Consider the following 20,270-nt stretch of genomic DNA (forward strand, 5'->3'; position numbering starts at 1 on the left):
TGTCATACACAAAGGATTCTCAATAAAATACTTAAAAACTGAATTCAGCAGCACACTAAAAGGGTTACATACTATGACTACAACCAAGTGGGAGTTATTCCTGGAATGCAAAGATGGTTCAACATATGAAAATTAATATATGTAATCAATGTAATATATCAAATTAACAGATTGAAGGGGGAAAAGACACACATAATCATCTGAATTGATGCAGAAAAAGCACTTGCTTTTCCTGTAAGACCAGGAATAAGGATGCCTGCTTTCACCACTTCTATTCAACATAATCTTGGAAATTCTAGCCAGAGCAATTTTGCAAGAATAAGAAATAAAAGGCTGCATGCAGCAACACATGCCTGTAATCCCAGCACTTTGGGAGGCCAAGGTGGGCAAATCACCAGAGGTCAGGAATTCAAGACCAGCCTGACCAACATGGAGAAGCCCCGTCTCTACTAAAAATACAAAATTAGTTGGGTGTGGTGGCACATGCCTGTAATCCCAGCTACTCGGGAGGCTGAGGCAGGAGAATCACCTAAACCCAGGAGGCAGAGGTTGCGGTGAGCCGAGATCGTGCCATTGCACTCTAGCCTAGGCAACAAGAGCAAAACTCCATCTCAAATAAATAAATAAAAGGCATTCATTCAAATTGGAAAGAAAAAAAATCTCTGTATGCAGATGATATGATCATACATGTAGAACACACTAAAGATTCCACACAAAAATTGTTAAAACTAATAAACTTTGCAAAGCAGGAGGATACAAAATCTACATACAAAAATTAGCTGAATTTCTTTACATTAACAATGAATAATTTGGAAGGAAATAAAATTTTATTTAAAAACCTATCATAAAGAAAAAATACTTAGGAATTAACAAGAAGGCAAAAGATTTATAAAATAAAACTAGAAAATACTGGTCAAAGAAATTAGAGACAAATAAATGGAAAGACACAGCATGGTCATGGACTGGAAGACAAATTGTTAAGATGTCAATGCTACCAAAAAGAATGTACAGACTCGTCCAGGTGTGGTGGCTCACACCTGTAATCCCAACACTTTGGGAGGCCGAGGCGGGCGGATCACCTGAGGTCGGGAGTTCAAGACCAGCCTGACCAGCATGGAGAAACCCCGTCTCTACTAAAAATACAAAATTAGTTGGGCGAGGTGGCGCATGCCTGTAATCCCAGCCACTTGGGAGACTGAGGCAAGAGAATCGCTTGGTCCCGGGAGGCGGAGGTTGCAGTGGGCCAAGATCATGCCATTGCATTCCAGCCTGAGCAACAAAAGCAAAACTCCATCTCTAAATAAATAAATAAATAAATAAATAAAATTCAAATAGATCAAAGACCTAAATGTAAAAGGTAAAACTATAAAACTTTAAGAAGCAAACAGGGAAATGCTTCATGACATTGGATTTGGCAATGATTTCTTAGATATGACACCAAATGCACAGCCAACAAAAGAAAAAATAAACAAACTGGACTTTATAAAATTTTAAAGCTTCATGCATCAAAAGACACTATCTATAGAATACAACCCACAGAATGAAACAAAATATCTGCAAATATCTGATAAGGGATTAATATCTAGAATATATAGAGAACTCTGAAAACTCAAAAACAACAAAACAGCCAGATTCAAAAATGGGAAAAACACTTTAATTGACATTTCCCCTAACGATGTACAAATGGTCAACAAGTATATAAAAATATGCTCAGCTCACTAATCATTGGGAAAATGCAAATCAAAACAACAGGAGATAACATGTTACAACGTATTAAAATAGGTATTATAAAAACAACAAAAAAAGAAAAAGGCAAAACGAGAAAATAACAGTGTTGGTGAGGATGTAGAGAAACTGAAACCCTGTACACTTTTGGTGGAAATATATAACAGGGCAGTTACTATGAGAAACAGTATGGCAGTTCCTACAAATAAATTAAAAACAGAATTGCCATATGAACCACCAATTCCACTTCTGGGTATATGCCCAAAAGAACTGAAAGTGGGGTCCTGAAGGGATGTTTTTATATTCATGTTCATAGCAACAATATTCACAATAAGCTAAAACACAAAAGTAACCCAAGTGTCCATCAAGATGAATGCATAAGCAAAATCAGCATATACACACAATGGAATGCTGTTCAGCCTTTTAAAGGGAGGAAATTCTGACACATGTAGAAGGAAATGCTACAACATGGGTGAATCTTGATGACACTATGCTGAGTGAAATAAGTCAGTCACCAAAAGACAAACATTGTAAGATTCTGCCTATATGAGATACCCACAGGAGTTAAATTCATAGAGACAGGAAGTAGAATGGTGGTTGCCACAAGAGGGTATGGAGAATAGGGAGTTATTGTTTAATGGGTATAGAGCTTCAGTTTTGCAAGATAAAAAGAATTCTAGAGATGAATGGTGATGATGGTTTCACAACAATATTAATGTACTTAATACCATGGACTGTATACTTAAAAATAGTTAAGATGGTAAATTTTGTTGTATATATTTCCCATGAAAACTTTTAATGGTGCTAGGGTAATTGACTGTATTTTTAAAAAGCTGATTCCTTACTTGAATATTATACTGTCCTCCACAAAACAAATCAACTTCAGATAACTTACAGACCTCCATGTAAAAGGCAACACTATATTTTTGAAGATAACAGAGATGATTACTTTTATGCCTTCAGGTAGGAAAATATTTCTTAGGAAATAAATGGCACTATTAAGTAAATATTAATAAATTCATCTACATTAATATCTAAAACTTCTGTTCATCAAAAGACAGAATGAAAATGACAAGATAAGGCAAAACATGGAAAGACATCTGTAAAACATATGCCCAATAAAGAACTTCTATCCCTGTACTGAGAAACATTATGAACTTGTATCTACACGATATAAATAACTACTATGAATCAATTTTTATATCCTGAGGAAATGTAAGTGGCCAATAAACATATGAAAAGGTACTCAAGTAAGTCATGGAAATGTATATTCAAATTATGAAGTAACAATAAATATCCAAGAAATTAGCAAAAAGTCTGACAATACTAACTGGTGACAAGTACAAGAGCATCAGGAATTCTCACACACTGCTAATGGGAATATAAACTGGTAAAACCACATGGGAAATATGGTTTAACCTACAAAATTCAAATTAAGTGTCCTCTATAACCCAGTAATTCCATTCTGGATGTATATGAAGGTTAACATATACCATATAATAAAAGTGCAAAGCAACATTATTCATAATTGCCAAAAACTGGCAACACACAAATGTCCATCAGCAATAGAATGAGTACATTATATATGTATAAAATTGAATAAAAAACATTAATGAGGCCTAATGATGGAGAACCATAACTACATAAAAATCATAAAAGTCTGATGTTAAGAGGAAAAAAAGAATCACCAAAGAATACTCACAGTGTGATTACATGCATTTGAAGCTAATAGTTGATAAAACTAAACTATTGTATAGCTATACATACAAGGTAGAAAAACATTAAGCAAGGTGATCAAAATTAAATTAAGTGGTCAAAAAAGGTACATTTTGCTACTTGGGAGTCTGCTCAATTTAATTCCCCCAAAGATGAAGCTCAACTCAAAGACTTCTATTTATTCCCAAGACCTAAGAATCAACAGGTGAAGCTCATTGTCAAAGACTCTTCTGTTTACTCCCAAGAACTCAGAATAAGGAGAATTAGGAGATTATTGGTTTATACCAATCAAACTTTCGTCACATTAATTCTTTCTTAATTAACTGGTCGATCTCTTCACCCTCTAAGGAAAAAAGGTAAGCCTGGGCAACATAATGAGACCGTGTTGCTACTAAAAATTAAAAAAATAAAACTAGCTGGGCATGGTAGTACATGCCTGTAGTCCCAGCTACTCAAAAGCCTGAGGCAAGAGGATCACTTGAGCCCAGAAGATTGAGGCGGCAATAAGCCATAATTGTGGCACTCCAGCCTGGGTGACAGAGCAAGACTCTATCACCCCAAAAAGAAAAGAAAAGAAAAGAAAAGAAAAGAAAAGAAAAGAAAAGAGAAGAGAAGAGAAGAGAAGAGAAGAGAAGAGAAAAGAAAAGAAAAAAGGTGGAAAAGAGAAAGAAGGCTTTCAAGTGTGATATCAACTACAATAAATACATTACATATACACTATTAACATCTTGCCTCAGCTAAATCTGTTCAAGTAAAGATAAATAAAATAACAGTAAGAAAGATGTTTCTCCTGTTACTATGACTCCTCAGTGGCAAAATAGGTATTTGGGGGGAGAACGTGTTTCCTCAGATTATTAGGATCTCTGAAACAATTCAATAAGCAATCCCTAAACAACTGCAGTTTAGAGACCAAAATGCTCTTTTATATAACACCTTACCGTCCACAAGCAATCTGAGTGACAATGCTTCCCATAAGTTCAAAAACTTTCCTTGGGTTTATTTCATGACTGGTAGAATTATGGCCCAACTGACCATACCCTCCAGCTCCAAAAGTAAACACTCCACCTTCCTAAAAAAAGACAAAACCCCTTATCATTAGAAGGCATGATAAAATAAAATAACTGATCTCCAGAAAAATAAGTCCAAATCTTTAATATAAACTCAGTTTTTTCTCTTCTAAGAACTGTCTTCACAATTTAACAGACAGACAGATGGCTCTTTCGAAGTAAAATATAAAACTATGAGAATTCCAGGTAATGATGTTTTCACTGTTATAAAATATTTAGACACTGAAGAGATACAAATAATTATTTATTTGCATTGCCTTTCATTATCATTATACTGTCTTGCTGAATTCCACATACCTATATAAAATTTCACAAAACCTAAAAATGGCATCATCTTCACTTTTCAAGGTAGTTACTGCCTTACATAAATGCGCTGCAAAAAGAGTACATGTAACCAGAGTGCATAAATAGAGCAATTTTTATTTACTTAATTATTTTTTCAGACAGGATCTTGCTCTATCACCCAGGCTTGAGTGCCGTGGCATGACCACGGCTCACTGCAGCCTCAACCTCCTGGGCTCAGGTGATCCTCCCACCTCAGCCTCCTAAGTAGCTGGGAGTGCAGGCATGCACCACCACATCCAGCTAATTTTTTACTTTTTTGTAGAGATGGGGTTTTCCTGTATTGCCCAGGCTGGTCTCGAACTCCTGGGCTCAAGCAATCCTCTTGCCTTGGCCTCCCGAAGTGCTGGGATTACAGACATGAGCCACCGTGCATGGCCTTATAGAAATTTTTAGCATACAGTTACTATAATATACAGATGTCTTTAAAAAAACTCCTTATAAAAACATATAACTGAAGCAGGTGGATCACTTGAGGTCAAGAGTTTGAGACTAGCCTGGCCAACATGGCGAAACTCTGTCTCTACTGAAAATACAAAAATTAGGGTCAGACGCGGTGGCTCACGCCTGTAATCCCAGCACTTTGGGAAGCCGAGGCAGGTGGATCACGAGGTCAGGAGATCGAGACTATCCTGGCTAAAAAGGTGAAACCCCCTCGCTACTAAAAATGCAAAAAAATAGCCAGGCATAGTGGCACAGACCTGGAGTCCCAGCTACTTGGGAGGCTGAGGCAGGAGAAATGCTTGAACCTGGGAGGCAGAGGTTGCAGGGAGGCAGAGGTTGCAGTGAGCCGAGATCATGCCACTGCACTCCAGCCTGGGCAACAGAAAAAGACTCAGTCTCAAAAAAAAAAAAAAAAAAAAAAATTAGTTAGGCATGGTGGTGGGTGCCTGTAGTTCCATCTACTTTGGAGGCTGAGGCAGAATTGCTTGAACCCAGGAGGCACAGCTTGCCATGGGCCGAGATCATGCCACTGCACTCCAACCTGGGCGACAAAGTGAGACTCTGTCACTAAACAAACAAACAAAAAAACATATAACATATAACTAAATTAGAAGTTCTGTATTGGAAAAAATCTGTGATAACACAATCACAATTAGTATTCTTCAGTTCAGCTGCTTTTCTTCATAACTGTAGCTATACATGCAACTTTATATTCTGCTTTCATCATTCAATAGCGTTACTACATACTGTTATATGAGAACATTCATTTTTCTTTTTTTATCATAGAAAATTTCAAGCAAATACACAAGGTAAAGAGAAAACATAGTAAATCACCATATAACCATCACTCAGCTTCAATAACTGGCAAAATGTTGGTTATTTTGTTTCACTGGTGTCTCCTTTTCCCTTTTCGGGGTATTTTCAAACAAAACAAAAAGAACTTGAGTACTTTAAAGCAAATTGTGGTCATCAAATCATTTCACCCACAAATGTATATCTTCAACAGCATATATCTCTAACCGATAAAAGTATATAACCACCACACTATATCACATTCACAAAATCAATATTAATTTCTTAATATCATCTAATAACTAGGCCATGTTTAAATCTTCCTGATTATTTTATTGCATCATGTCACAAAGCATATGTCTGCTTTGTTAGTGAAGTTAAAAATAAGTAAGTCGGGTGGGGCACGGTGTTTCACACCTATAATCCCAGCACTCTGGGAGGCTGAGGTGGGCGGATCATTTGAGATCAGGAGATCGAGACCATCCTGGCCAACATGCTGACACTTTGTCTCTACTAAAAATACAAAAATTAGCCGGGCATAGTGGTGTGTGCCTGTAATCCCAGCTACTCGGGAGGCTGAGGTAGGAGAATCACTTGAACCCAGGAAACGGAAGCCTGTAGTGAGCCAAGATCACACCACTGCACTCCAGCCTGGGCAACACAGTGAGACTCCATCTCAAAAAGAAAAAAATTATATATATATATGAAACATAAATTTTTATTATATATTATATATTTTTTATTTTATATATATATAATAAAAATAAGTCAAAGTGTGTCAGCCTGATACATCCCCATTAGGTTTAATATATAGGTTTTATATATATATATATATATATATATTTTTTAAAAACCTATATTTTTATTATATATTTATTATGTTTTTTATTTTTTATATATATATATAATAAAAATAAGTCAAAGTGTGTCAGGCTGATACATCCCCATTAGGTTTGCCTAGATCCATTATTTCATCAGGGAGTGTAAAATGGTGATTTTTCTAGTTTTATTATTTTTCCTAGAGTTATGAGCTGGAATTCTTCTATAAATAACTTAACTCATTAACTATTAAATTACCTAAAATACAATTTGCAAATGAAAGGCAGAATACTTGATTCTTTCCCATTATCGACCAGTTAAAAAAAAATGAGTGTTGTCCTAGCAACTTCCAAAGGTAAGCAATAAGTTTTGCTTATATTGATTTGCGGGAAGAGAAGATCACTACAAAAATTCATGGATTTTTTATAGATCTGATGTTTTCCATTTTTTGCAGTCATTATTTCTTCTCGATATCCAGTGAAAGCTCCTTCAAGTTGTTCTTCTGACAGGACTGTAGTAATCTTTGCTTTTTTGTAACACAAAATGCCCAAGGGATCGGACTCTTCTCTAAGAAACCCTGGTTCCTTTTAGTGGAGAATCTACAACAATCAAGGGATTATCATCGTGTCCAGATTATACATGGTTCATTACTTCTAGGACCTTTCAGTAGTTATGGCAAAACAAAAACAAAAACAAAACAAAAAGCATATTCTTGGAGAAAAATAAATGAGTTCATACTAACATTTGCGATTCAAAGTAAAGATCACAAAGTTTTAACTTAATTCCTATAGTTTTATACCTCTTTTCTATTAAGCTGAAAATCATAGTTTATAATACAGTAAAATAACTACTTCTTTGCTTTCTCCTATTTATATGTAATATATTGGAAAAAAGATAATAGCAAATTTACTTCTAACAGTAAGACTACAGAATGCACACTTGTAATCCCAGCATTTTGGGGGGCTGAGGTGGGAGGCTTGCTTAAAACCAGGAGTACCAGACCAGCCTAGGTAATAAAGCAAGACACCATCTCTACGAAAAATAAAAAACAAAAAAATTGGCCGGGCACAGTGGTGCCCATAGCTCCAGCTACTCAGGAGACTGAGGTGGGAGGACTGCTTAAGCCCAAGAATTTGGTCATAGCTTCAGTGCACTATGACTGTACCACTGCACTCCAACTTGAGCAAGAGTGAGACCCCAACTCAGAAAAAAAAAAAGTTACAGAATGCAGTTTAAGGGCCAGGCGCAGTGACTCACGCCTATAATCCTAGCATTTTGGGAGGCCAAGGCGGATGGATTTCTTGAGGTCAGGAGTTCGAGACCAGCCTGGCCAAAATGGTGAAACCCCATCTCTACTAAAAACACAGAAAATTAGCCGGGCGTGGTGACACACGCCTGTAGTCCCAGGTACTCAGGAGGCTGAGGCAGGAGAATCACTTGAACCCAAGAGGTGGACATTACAGTGGGCCAAGATTGCACCACTGTACTCCAGACTGGGTGACAGAGCAAGGCTCTGTCTCAAAAAAAAAAAAAAAAAAAAAGAAAAAGAATGCAATTTAAGATTTCTTTGTTTATTCAGTTTATTCTTAGTGGATTCAGTTTATTCTTAGTGTATTTCCCCTCAGTGATATACAGCAAAATGCTGTATTTTAAAATCACCTAAAATAATTGTTTCTGGTGTAGCTGTGCCACTAACTTGTTAGTTTTCAATTTTTAAGGACTAATATTTATATAATTTTTTATATATTATATATATTTTTATTTATATAATTTATATATAATTTTTATGTATATATATAAAACTTTGCTTTTTTTTTTTTTGAGACAGAGTCTCGCTGTTGATCAGGCTGGAGTACAGTGGCACGGTCTCAGCTGACTGCAACCTCTGCCTCCCACGTTCAAGCGATTCTCCTGCCTCAGCCTCCCGAGTACCTGGGATTACAGGTGCCTGCCACCACGCCCGGCTAATTTTTTGTATTTTTAGTAGAGAGACAGAGTTTCACCACGTTGGCCAGGATGGTCTCGAACTCCTGACCTCGTGATCTGCCTGCCTTGGCCTCTCAAAGCACTGGGATTACAGGTGTGAGCCACTGTGCCCAGCCATAATTTTGCTTTTTAATTACATGTAACAGTTTCTAGATTCCAAAGTCAAAAATTGTAAGGCAAGGCACATTTGTTCTGGCTATTGATTTTAAATTTATTGTATTTTTAAAAACATATAAGGCCAGGTGCAGGATTACACACTGTAATCCCAGCACTCTGGGAGGCAGAGGCGGGGAGATCACTTGAGGTCAGGAGTTCAAGACCAGCTTGGCCAACAGGATGAAACCCCATCTCTACAAAAAAATACAAAAAAATAGCCGGGTGTGATGGCGTATGCCTATAATCCCAGCTACTTGGGAGGCTGAGGCATGAGAATCACTTGAACCTGGAAGGCAGAGGTTGCAGTGAGCCAAGATCACACCACTGTACTCCAGCCTGGGTGACAGAGTGAGACCGTGTCCAAAAACAAAAACAAAAAAACATACATGGCATATGATATATGTTCATATTTTGGTCCCTTTCTTACAAAAAGACAGCTGTTCCATACACCTTGCTCTTTTCACTTAGCAATATATTCTAGAAATCATTCCACAGCATAAGTACCTCATTCTGTTTTACACTTCACTGTACTTCATTACAGGGATGTACCACAATTTATTTAACTCATGGACATTTGGATTTCTTCTAGTCTTTTGCTATTAAAATGTCACAATAAATGGTCTTGTGCATACACAATTTCATATCTTTGGGTTAGATTCCTAAAAGTGGGACTGCTAAATCAAAATGTGTATTTGTATGTGATTTTCATAACATATCTGCAAATAAACTTGAAAAAAATGTGACATCTTTATGGAAGTATCCTCATATCTATAAACATGGTATGTCTTTCCATTTATTCCGTTTTTAAAAGTTGGTTTTAAAATCTTTCCTAATGCAGCTTTCCTAAGGCAGGTTTTGTACAGAAAACTGCTTCATAAAGCAATCTTAATCTATTTACTATTTCCAAGAAATTCTTCCAGAAAAGCAAGACATATGGATATGGAACAGGTATTTTAACTTAAATCAAGGGAAAGTAAACTATTTTATTTTGGGGATATTTACAACTATCTAATTTTGTTAAAAATAATGTACACCCAAAATTCCAATAAACAAATGTCACTAGCTACTATCTTCTGAGAGAGGAATACAAAAGATTAAGAGAATTAGCATTTCTTAAAACTAAACAGACATAAAAAGTTACTTATCCTAGAACATTAGGATGAATGGTTATCTGAAAGGCTGAATTTGAAAAGCATTAACATTGTTTGTCTTTCTGCCATAAAATTAATTTTTGGAATGATACCACACATGATATTTTTTATAGTTTGATAAATTTCTTCCAAACACCAAAAACAAAAAAGGACACATAAAATTTAAGACTTGCCAACAGGAATAAATAAGACTTCAGTGATTACATTTGCTATCTGAATGCCAAAATCAATAAAATATGATATTAGGTTGGTGCAAAATTAATTGCAGTTTTTACCATTAATGGCAAAAAAATGAAATTACTTTTGTGCCAACCTAATAATAAGACTGGCAGGTATAATAATCCTTCCTAAAAGGCAAGTACTACAAAATACTTTAAAATTAACTTTCATAATTGGTCATTATATTTTTAAAAGTGCCTTGAGTTCACTATATTTGACAATAACGAAGAATAATTATTGTCCTGCTAAAATTCCCAAGTAGAAATATAATGCAGAATTTTAAAGCCTGATTAAAAGTTAATGCCTCTTTTTTTTTGAAACGAGGTCTCACTCTGTCTCCCAGGCTGCAGTGCAGTGGTGCGATCTCAGCTCACTGCAAACTCTGCCTCCCGGGTTCAACTGATTCTCCTGCCTCAGCCTCCGGAGTAGCTGGGATTATATGTGCCTGCCACCATGCCCAGCTAACTTTCGTATTTTTAGAAGAGACAGGGTTTCACCAAGTTGGCCAGGCTGGTCTTGAACTCCTGACCACAGGTGATCCACCTGCCTCAGCCTCCCAAAGTGCTGGGATTACAGGCATGAGCCTCCGTGCCCGGACATTAATGTCTTTTTACCAATTTTATGTACTACGTAAGACCAAAAAAGATAAAGAAGTTTAACCAGTTTCTAATTTGACCAGTGAAAAACTTTACATTAACATGGCTGCAATAAATAATTATCTGGTAAAGGTTAATTGAATGCTTTCATTTTCATCTAACTTCTAGTCACTCGAGAACTAAACAGTACTGATACTCAATTGGCACATACCCAAGACAGTGAGAGGTCAGAGTTAAAGCCATTGATAAGACTGTGATCACTATAACTGCTTGCACAATACTTGGCCTATGAATAACAGAGAAGTTCATCTCCTCTATTGCTTGTATGAAGTATTTATAAGCCAAATGGAAACTACATTCAAACTAGGCTGAGCTACATGATATAAATGGGTTTGATGCATATATCATGGCAAGCCTAATGAACTAAAATGGAATAATTTTATTCAAATATGACTTAAGCAGTATTTCATATAAAGCTGAGAAATTCAGCAATATACTATCATCACATATAATAGTATATCAGAATTCACATTTTATAACATAAAACAAAGTTGAAAAATAAGGTAAATTTTTTCAAGAATAATCTAAGTCTTTTTTTCCCAGATAAATTATTTTTGAAATACCAATAACACTCAAGTTAAAACTTGAGAAAATACCATGAGAACATTCATTAATTATGAAAGAACTATGATGAGTAATAATAAAGAAGTTTTAAAAGTACAATACCTTGGTTAGAGCAGCAGTATGATCTTCTCCACAACAAATATAAACTATTTTCTGAGATCTTAGTGACTTTAGTAAATTAGGAACATACCTATCTGAAAATTCCAACAAGAGATGTTAATAGTATTTTAAAAATTAAAACTCGTCTAGATGTGTTTCCTCTACAGCTTCCCAAGCTCAGTAGATAGTTGTGACTAAATAATTTTAGCTATGATTTTGATGATTTTGTAGTACAAGCTTACTAAGTAGGGTTCCCAGGCCTATCCATACTATTGTGATAAAGGAGGGACTTAAAGAGTTAAGTGCTAAACAGCCAATATGCCAGTCTGCAAAGGACTCAGCAATCAAGAAATTTCAAAATTATCTAACTGCTTCTAATTTTCCACATATAAACATCATTCTTTACATTCACTTCATGATAGTTATACCCACAGGATCCTACTTAAAAGCCTGGAAAAAAAAATGTACTTTAGGCTGTTTTGTAGCAGAAAAGATACATGATATCCTAATATGACATATTTTTCTTATGTAAAACAAGGTATTCTTTAATTCTTTCTAAAAGTATTGTTTGCTTATCATTACTAGTTGTTACTAGATTAACAACCCACTTTTGTCCATTTCAGTCATTACAATTATACTGAACTATAAGAAATTAGCTTTTGTAAGTCAAATACTGGCATTCAACTCAATGTAATCATGAAAAATAAGTTCCAAGATCCCAACTTGTTTCAGTTATAATTTTTTCAAATTCAAAATGTTTATTTTTAAGACTTTAGCATCAATGTTAAAAGTGAAGCCCAACCAAAGACTAATTTAACAACCCAAATCATTTAAGTATTTCCTTGAAAAACTCAAAGATTAACACTTCATGTTACTTCCCCAGAATAATTTTACAGCTTTTTTCCACTAACAGTGGCCAATAATGGATTAACAATTTGAAGTAATGTTTTTCAATTGTCTTTTAATAAACATCCAATACTAAAGATTTTGTCCAGATATACTTTTTATAGTTCTTTAATGAAAAAAGGATATTTTGTATCTTCCCACTGCATTCCCCAAATGGAATTTTTAAATAACATCTCATCCCCACCTCTATACCAGGGAAGATACATTTCTCTCTTACACTAAGAATCACTGATCTATCTCAAAAGATCATCTCTTTCAAAAAGTACACTTAAACTATACATAATGAGAACCTACCATTTTCATCATTAAGACCTAGCTGACCAAATTTGTTGCGTCCCCATCCAAAGATAGCTCCAGAAAGGGTGAGTACAAAACTATGGGCTCCTCCTGCTGCAACTTGCATGAAAGGGATTCCAACCAAAGACTTAAGCAGCTGCGGTGAAGTTTGCTTTTTACAGTCAGTACCTAAACCCAACTGGCCATATTTATTCTGTCCCCAACAGAAGACTTCACTTGCTGTAAAACAGTAATGGAAAAATTAACCATTTTTCTAACATGCAAAAAATTTAATTTGAAAATAATCATTTCATTTCAAATTTCATATAAAGAATATTATTTTGGGACATTCTGCCTATCATCAAAAGAATATAAATATTATTTTTAGCAATTATGCTTATTTCTTATATGAACATATACTACTACCTAGAAGAACATTCAGTATTAGTACACTTTAAGTTTGATGGACTACACAGATGAACAGGTGAATCACATAACAAGGAGTAATCTCATTTCCTTATGCCCCTCAACAGTCTCCTTTTAATATTCCTCAAGTCTCATTTTTATTTTATAGTTTCTCCCAAGAGGCACTCATTCAAGCTCAAACTTTAGTAACTATCTGCTGATCACATTCCAAATTTTATCACTAGCCCAAACTTCTCCTGAGCAAAAAACCCACATAACCCATTGTTTACCTGACACTAGGAAATTTCAAAGGAACTTCTAACTTAGGATGCCCCAGACTGAATTCATGACTCCCATCCTGCTTCCCTGGACCTCTTTCCAGTGTTCCCCATTTTGGTAAATAACATCGTAAGTGACTCAGTAGCAAAAATTATAAACCTAGGGAGTCTTCCTTAATACTCCTCTCTCTCTTTTTTTTTTTAACTTCACACATATCCAGTCTATCATATATCACCAAAATTTACATACAGTTTTCTTTCTAAAGAAAAATACGGGCCGGGCGCGGTGGCTCACGCTTGTAATCCCAGCACTTTGGGAGGCCGAGGCGGGCGGATCACGAGGTCAGGAAATCGAGACCATGGTGAAACCCCGTTTCTACTAAAAAAAATACAAAAAATTAGCCGGGCGTGGTGGCGGGCGCCTGTAGTCCCAGCTACTCGGAGAGACTGAGGCAGGAGAATGGCGTGAACCTGGGAGGCGGAGCTTGCAGTGAGCCGAGATTGCGCCACTGCACTCCAGCTTGGGCCACAGAGCGAGACTCAGTCTCAAAAAAAAAAAAAAAAAAAAAAAAAAGAAGGAAAGAAAAATATGGCAAATAGATCCAGTCCTCACCATCTTAACTGATTCCTATAATAGTTTTCCCTGCCTGTCACTTTCGCTCCCATATTGCTATTGTAATTTGCAACTTTAGACATCCTTTTATTAAACTAACAACTGGCACTAAATAACTGATACATTAATAACTGATTTTTTAAAAACTGAAACTACAAAATAGCACACACTTAATAGTAAGCTTCCTTCCAAAAAAAATCAGAATCCTGGTTCCTCTTTCAAGAGACAACTACACTTTTTTTTTTTTTTTTTTTTTTTTTTTTTGAGACAGAGTCTCGCTCTGTCGCCCAGGTTGGAGTGCAGTGGAGCAATCTTCGCTCATTGCAACCTCCATCTCCCAGGTTCAAGTGATTCTCCTGCCTCAGCCTTCTGAGTAGCTGGGATTACAGGCACGTGCCACCATGCCTGGCTAATTTTTTTTTAATATTTTTAGTAGAGACGGGGTTTCATCATGTTGGCCAGGCTGGTCTCGAACTCCTGACCTACTGATCTGCCCACCTCGGCCTCCCAAAGTGCTAAGATTACAGGCTTGAGTTACCGCACCCAGCCTGGGACAACCACTCTTACCAATTACTGGTAAGTCCTTCAAGAAATGTTCTATGCACATATAAATAGACCTTTGTATACATGCATAGAGATACTGTAAAAATGCAGATTTGATAATATTGCTCACCCCAAAAAATATATTTCAGTGCTTTCTCATTGCTCTTGGAATAAACACTTTAAACAAGGCCTATAAGGTGCTGTATGATCTACCTATGTTTCCAATCTCTTCTCATATCAGTCACTCACTATACTCTAGCCATATTGCCTTCCTTTATATTCTCCAATGGCCAGTTCTCACACACTTGCTGTTCTCTCTACCTAAACCTTTCCCTCATCTTTGTCCAGTTCATTTCAACTCTCTCCCAGCAGGAGCCTTCCTTCCCTGATCTCCCAGATTACGTCTAGTACCGCTGTCCTATGTTCTAAATACCCTGAAGTTTTTCTTTATAGCCCTTATCATAGTATGTAATTATATCATTATTTGAATGACTATATCACGAGGGCTAGTAAGTAGTATACTGCTTATTACTGTATAATGTAGTATGCCTAATTCATACTAAGGGCTCTAAAAAATGTTTAGCAGCTGGGCGCGGTGGCTCACGCCTGTAATCCCAGCACTTTGGGAGGCTGAGGCGGGAGCATCACCAGGTCAGGAGATCGAGACCATCCTGGCTAACACAGTGAAACTCCATCTCTACTAAAAAAAATGCAAAAAATTAGCCAGGAGTGGTGGCAGGCGCCTGTAGTCCCAGCTACTCAGGAGCCTGAGGCAAGAGAATGACGTGAACCCAGGAGGCGGAGCTTGCAGTGAGGCGAGATCATGCCACTGCACTCCAGCCTGGGCGACAGAGGAGACTCCGTCTCAAAAAAAAAAAAAAAAAAAAAAAAATGTTTAGCAAATGAATAAGATATTGCCTACACCATAAAGCTGAGTAAACAAACAAACAAACAAAAAAAGGTCAATATGAAAACCTGTCCTCAGTAAAACCTTTGAGTTTAAATTTTTGTTAGATCCACCTACCAAAATATCAAAAGAGGAGCTGGCAAAACAACAAAGAATACACAGAGATTCTATGTTCCTAACTGCCTATAGAAGTCCAAATTCCTTAATATGACATTTAAGGCCCTTTATAACAGATTTCTCTTTTTATTTCAGCCTAAACTGAAGTATGAGTATGTCTCCCACTCCCTCACAACACCCACATAAAACTACACGCCAATATTCAAATACACCACTTTCTTAACTCTATGCCTTTACACCAGCATAACCCCCTTAGCCACTCAACATTTCTCCTTGTCCTTCTCAACATTTCTCCAATTATTAATAAAAAAATTAATCTTTAATAAATCTTTAAAGACTTGCATAAAATACTAATCCCCTCCTTATTGTTACCAATTATATCAATTAGAAACAATTATATCATTGTCACAGCATTTTACTTTTACCTTGTCTGAAATAGTACATATTTTTTTCTGCCTCAGACTAGTTATTTACTTGGATGTCTGTCTCTTTCACTAGATTGTATGATCCCTAAACCTGTCTCTTAATTTATCTGTGCTTCCCCATGGTTCTTAGTGTTTTATTTGTAGTAGGCTTCACTAAATAGTAACAATGGAGCAAATGGAACCTATTTCTTCTTCTTTTTTTTTTTTTTTTTTTTCTTTTCTGAGACAGAGTCTCGCTCTGTCGCCCAGGCTGGAGTGTAGTGCCGTGATCTTAGCTCACTGCAACCTCCACCTCCCGGGTTCAAGCAATTCTCCTGCCTCAGCCTCCAGAGTAGCTGGGACTATAGGTGCGTGCCACCACGCCCGGCTAATTTTTTGTATTTTTAGTACGGACAGGGTTTTACCATGTTGGCCAGGCTGGTCTTGAACTCCTGAACTCAGGTGATCTGCCCATCTCGGCCTCCCAAAGTGCTGGGATTACAGGCGTGAGCCACCACGCCCAGCAAACCTATTTATTTTAATGGTAAAAAAATATACATATGGCAGATTCTTTACTAGCCCATGTTCCAATTCTTAGCTAGGATACTAGTAAGTTAAACTGGTAAGAGAGGAATGCAAACAAAACTAATAAATATGATGTTTAGCCTTCTTTATTTCTATGCATAGAAAGTTCATCTATGAGATTAAATGAGATTGGGGAAGCAATCTTCCACAGTTGCAGCTATGAAGAGTTTTTAACTGTTTAATAAACAGACACAAAAATCAATTTCATGTCTATATAATAAACAAAAAATGACACCATTCACAAGATCAAAAAATCAAATACCTAGGGGAAAGTCTAATCGAAGGTGTATAAGACCTGTCCAGGGAAAACAAAATGCTAATGGAAAAAATTAAAGGGAGACTTAAATGGACAAATATACCGTGTTCTAGAATTGAAAGGTTCAATATTGTAAAGATTTTCCTTGAATTGATTTATAGAGACAATGAAATCCCAATCAAATTCCTAGCAGTGTGTGTGTGTGTGTGTGTGTGTGTGTGTGTATGTGTGTGTACAGACTGACAAGCTAATTCTAAAAGTTATATGGAAATGAAAAGGATCAAGAACCAGGGCAATCTTGCAGAAAGGTGAGCAAAGTTGGAGAACTATATGCACAATCAAAAAAGTACCAAGTAATAAAACTGAAGAGAAATAAAATAAAAACTAATGCTTACCTTTAGAAAGTGCAAGTGAATGATAGTAACCACAAGCAACTTGTACAATCTGGATATCTGACAAACTTTTAATATTTCTAGAAAGGAATAAGACAGATCAGGACCAGTTAATTCCATTTAACAAATTGATCTTGAATGTTATTTATGTTATTTATTGATGGCCTACTATATGCACATAGGTCATATTATTTTTTTCATACAAGCTCAATTTTAGCGTACCAAAAATTTATGCTAAAATCAGTAAACAAGAGCTAGATACAAAAAAATAAAATTAAAAGGGGTGATAAGAACACATCTTGGAAAGACAGTATTTAAGCAAAGTGAGCTATACTCATACCTCAAGTACTCCTCAGAGTGCTCTTATAATTCAGATATTTTCTTTCATTATAAAAATGTATTTTTAAATCATCAGCTTACAGTTAGAAACTTGGCAATACATCTGGAAAGCAAACGCACATTATCTAATTTGTCTAAAATTGGTGTTTTGCCTAGTTTAATGTATGTTCTCCTTTATCAGGTTTCTTAAGAACCAACAAGGATTCTTATATGTTCTACCAACTCTCAAATTATGAAACCTATTCCTTACAAGCTATCCTTTTGCTTTACGTCTAAATCAGAGACATTCAATTTTTTTACTCGGGAAATTTACTCAATTCACAGTTACAACAATCATTACTAATATGTTAAGTCTTATTTTCTTCTCTCTTGTATTTTGTCCTTATACTTTCGTAATTTCTCCCCCCTTTCCTGAGTTTTACCACAACGCAATTTTAAAGGCTCATTTTTAAAACATTACAAAACTCAATTAACTTTGCATGCACATCAACCATCCCAGCATCTCCATTGGTTTTTTCCCTTTGCCTGGTCATGTTGCTGTTTTTCCTGAATGAATGTTTTCAAGAAAAAAAAGGGGGATGCCAGATGCGGATTACAGGTGGGTTACTGTAATCCTAGCACTTTTGGAGACCAAGGTAGGCAGATTACTTGAGGTCAGTCAGGAGTTCAAGACCAGCCTGGCCAACCTGGTGAAACCCTGTCTCTACTGAAAATACCCACACACACACAAAATTAGCCAGGTGTGGTGGCACGCTGTAGTCCCAGCTACTCAGGAAGCTGAGGCAGGAAAATGACTTGGACCCGGGAGGCAGAGGCTGCAGTGAGCCAAGATCACACCGTTGCACTCCAGAATGGGCGATAGAGTAAGACCCTGTCACAAAAAAAAAAAAAAAAAAAAAGGAAAGAAAAAAAAGAAAAAAGAAAGAAAAGAAAAAACAGGGGATGGGGAGGTACACAATATGTTTCTTATTTCCCTTTACCTGATACTGTCACCTGACCTGATTCTGCCATAAGAGAGTCCAGAGCAAATTCTGACCAGAGAGTCGACACACATGATTTTCAGGAGGCAGCTTCAACAAATCAAATTTTGAGCAGGAAAAAGGAGAGTTACTCTGATTCCATATTATTGTATTAAAAATATTTTTATTTAGTGAAGTTATGCTCTTAACTACAAAAATTGAAAGCTGTACTGCTACAATTTAGCAGAATCCAACAAATTAGCAGGATCCAATGCACCTTCAAATTTTCAAACTTAACAAAATGCCATTTCTTTGAAATAGCAAAATCAAACACTGGCAATGCAAACAGTAAGGAATAAAAAATACATGAACATACACAACTGCGCTCAAATTACTAAACATTTACTGTTATTGCTTATGCATACTAGGCAGATGATACATTGACCTGTTCAGCATATTAAGTATTTCAGGAAAAAAAAAAAACACTATTCCAGGTATCAAGTACAATTTTGCAAATGAAACATTTCAAAATACTACATTCTCACAGTACTGTATGTTTTTTCCTTCAGAGCATTTATCGCTACTAACCACACGTACCTATTCATTTAATATTTGTCTCCTCTGCGAAACAGTAAGTTCTGTGAAGGCAGACTATGTGTCTTACACCCATGATAATGCCTGGCACCTGCTATAGTGCCTAATTAATAGTATGTAATGAATATACTGTTAAAGGATAAATACATTTGTAAGGTCTTGGAGACTTTAGTATTAGTCATAAAATTTGCCAAAATTTTTCTAAATTTGCATAACAATTTATACTCAGTTACTCTCCTTTCCAAAATACTAACCTAAGGCTTGTAATACACATAAATGCTAATATGTTTTGCTATTATATACTACAGAAACCAGAAATACATTCTTCTGTGTCATTACTGCGTTAAAGAAAAAACTATCCCCTTTCATCTTCATATAAATGTATTAATACCCTGAAGAATGGGGGATATTGGCTTTGTTTTCTTTGTTTTAGCTTTTAGAAATTAAAAAATACTGTGAATGGTAAAACAAAGCTTCCCATGTTCCATTTTTCCTAAAGAGATAAATTAGAAAATAATTAAATAAATTTGTTAGAACTCATCAAAAGTAATCCCCTTTGTCACATAAAAAAGATAATGTGTTTAATCATTTCTAATTTTTGAAGATTCAAATACACTGAACAGAAAAGCAAAAGAAAGGCTGGGCTTGTTGGCTCAAGCCTGTAATCCCAGCACTTTGGGAGGCCGAGGCGAGCAGATCATAAGGTCAGGAGTTCAAGACCAGCCTGGCCAAAATAGCGAAACCCCATCTCTACTAAAAATACAAAAATTAACTGGGCACGGTGACGGGCGCCTGTAGTCCCAGCTACTTGGGAGGCTGAGGCAGGAGAATGCCTCGAACCCAGGAGGCAGAGGTTGCAGTGAGCCAAGATTGCGCCACTGCACTCCAGCCTGGGCGACAGAGTGAAATTCCGTCTCAAAAAAAAAAAAAGAAGAAGAAGCCAGAATAAATTTTGTAAAT

The 20,270-nt window shown here is 36.2% G+C and overlaps 1 protein-coding gene across 2 annotated transcripts in view; it reads right to left on the reverse strand.

Moving 5' to 3' along the window:
- The window catches only part of HERC4 (HECT and RLD domain containing E3 ubiquitin protein ligase 4), a 162,813-nt gene that overhangs the window by 108,865 nt on the left and 33,678 nt on the right, over positions 1–20,270 (reverse strand). For both annotated transcript variants that reach the window (XM_003258211.3, XM_003258212.3), the window contains exons 5-8: positions 17,422–17,498; positions 12,937–13,158; positions 11,740–11,831; positions 4,380–4,510 (exon numbers count right to left, since the gene is read on the reverse strand). In XM_003258211.3, coding sequence (XP_003258259.1) covers positions 4,380–4,510; positions 11,740–11,831; positions 12,937–13,158; positions 17,422–17,498 — 522 coding nt within the window. The remainder of the gene's footprint in view (positions 1–4,379; positions 4,511–11,739; positions 11,832–12,936; positions 13,159–17,421; positions 17,499–20,270) is intronic.

This window comes from Nomascus leucogenys, chromosome 18, assembly GCF_006542625.1.
Source record: "Nomascus leucogenys isolate Asia chromosome 18, Asia_NLE_v1, whole genome shotgun sequence".
NCBI classification, from domain to species: Eukaryota; Metazoa; Chordata; class Mammalia; order Primates; family Hylobatidae; genus Nomascus; species Nomascus leucogenys.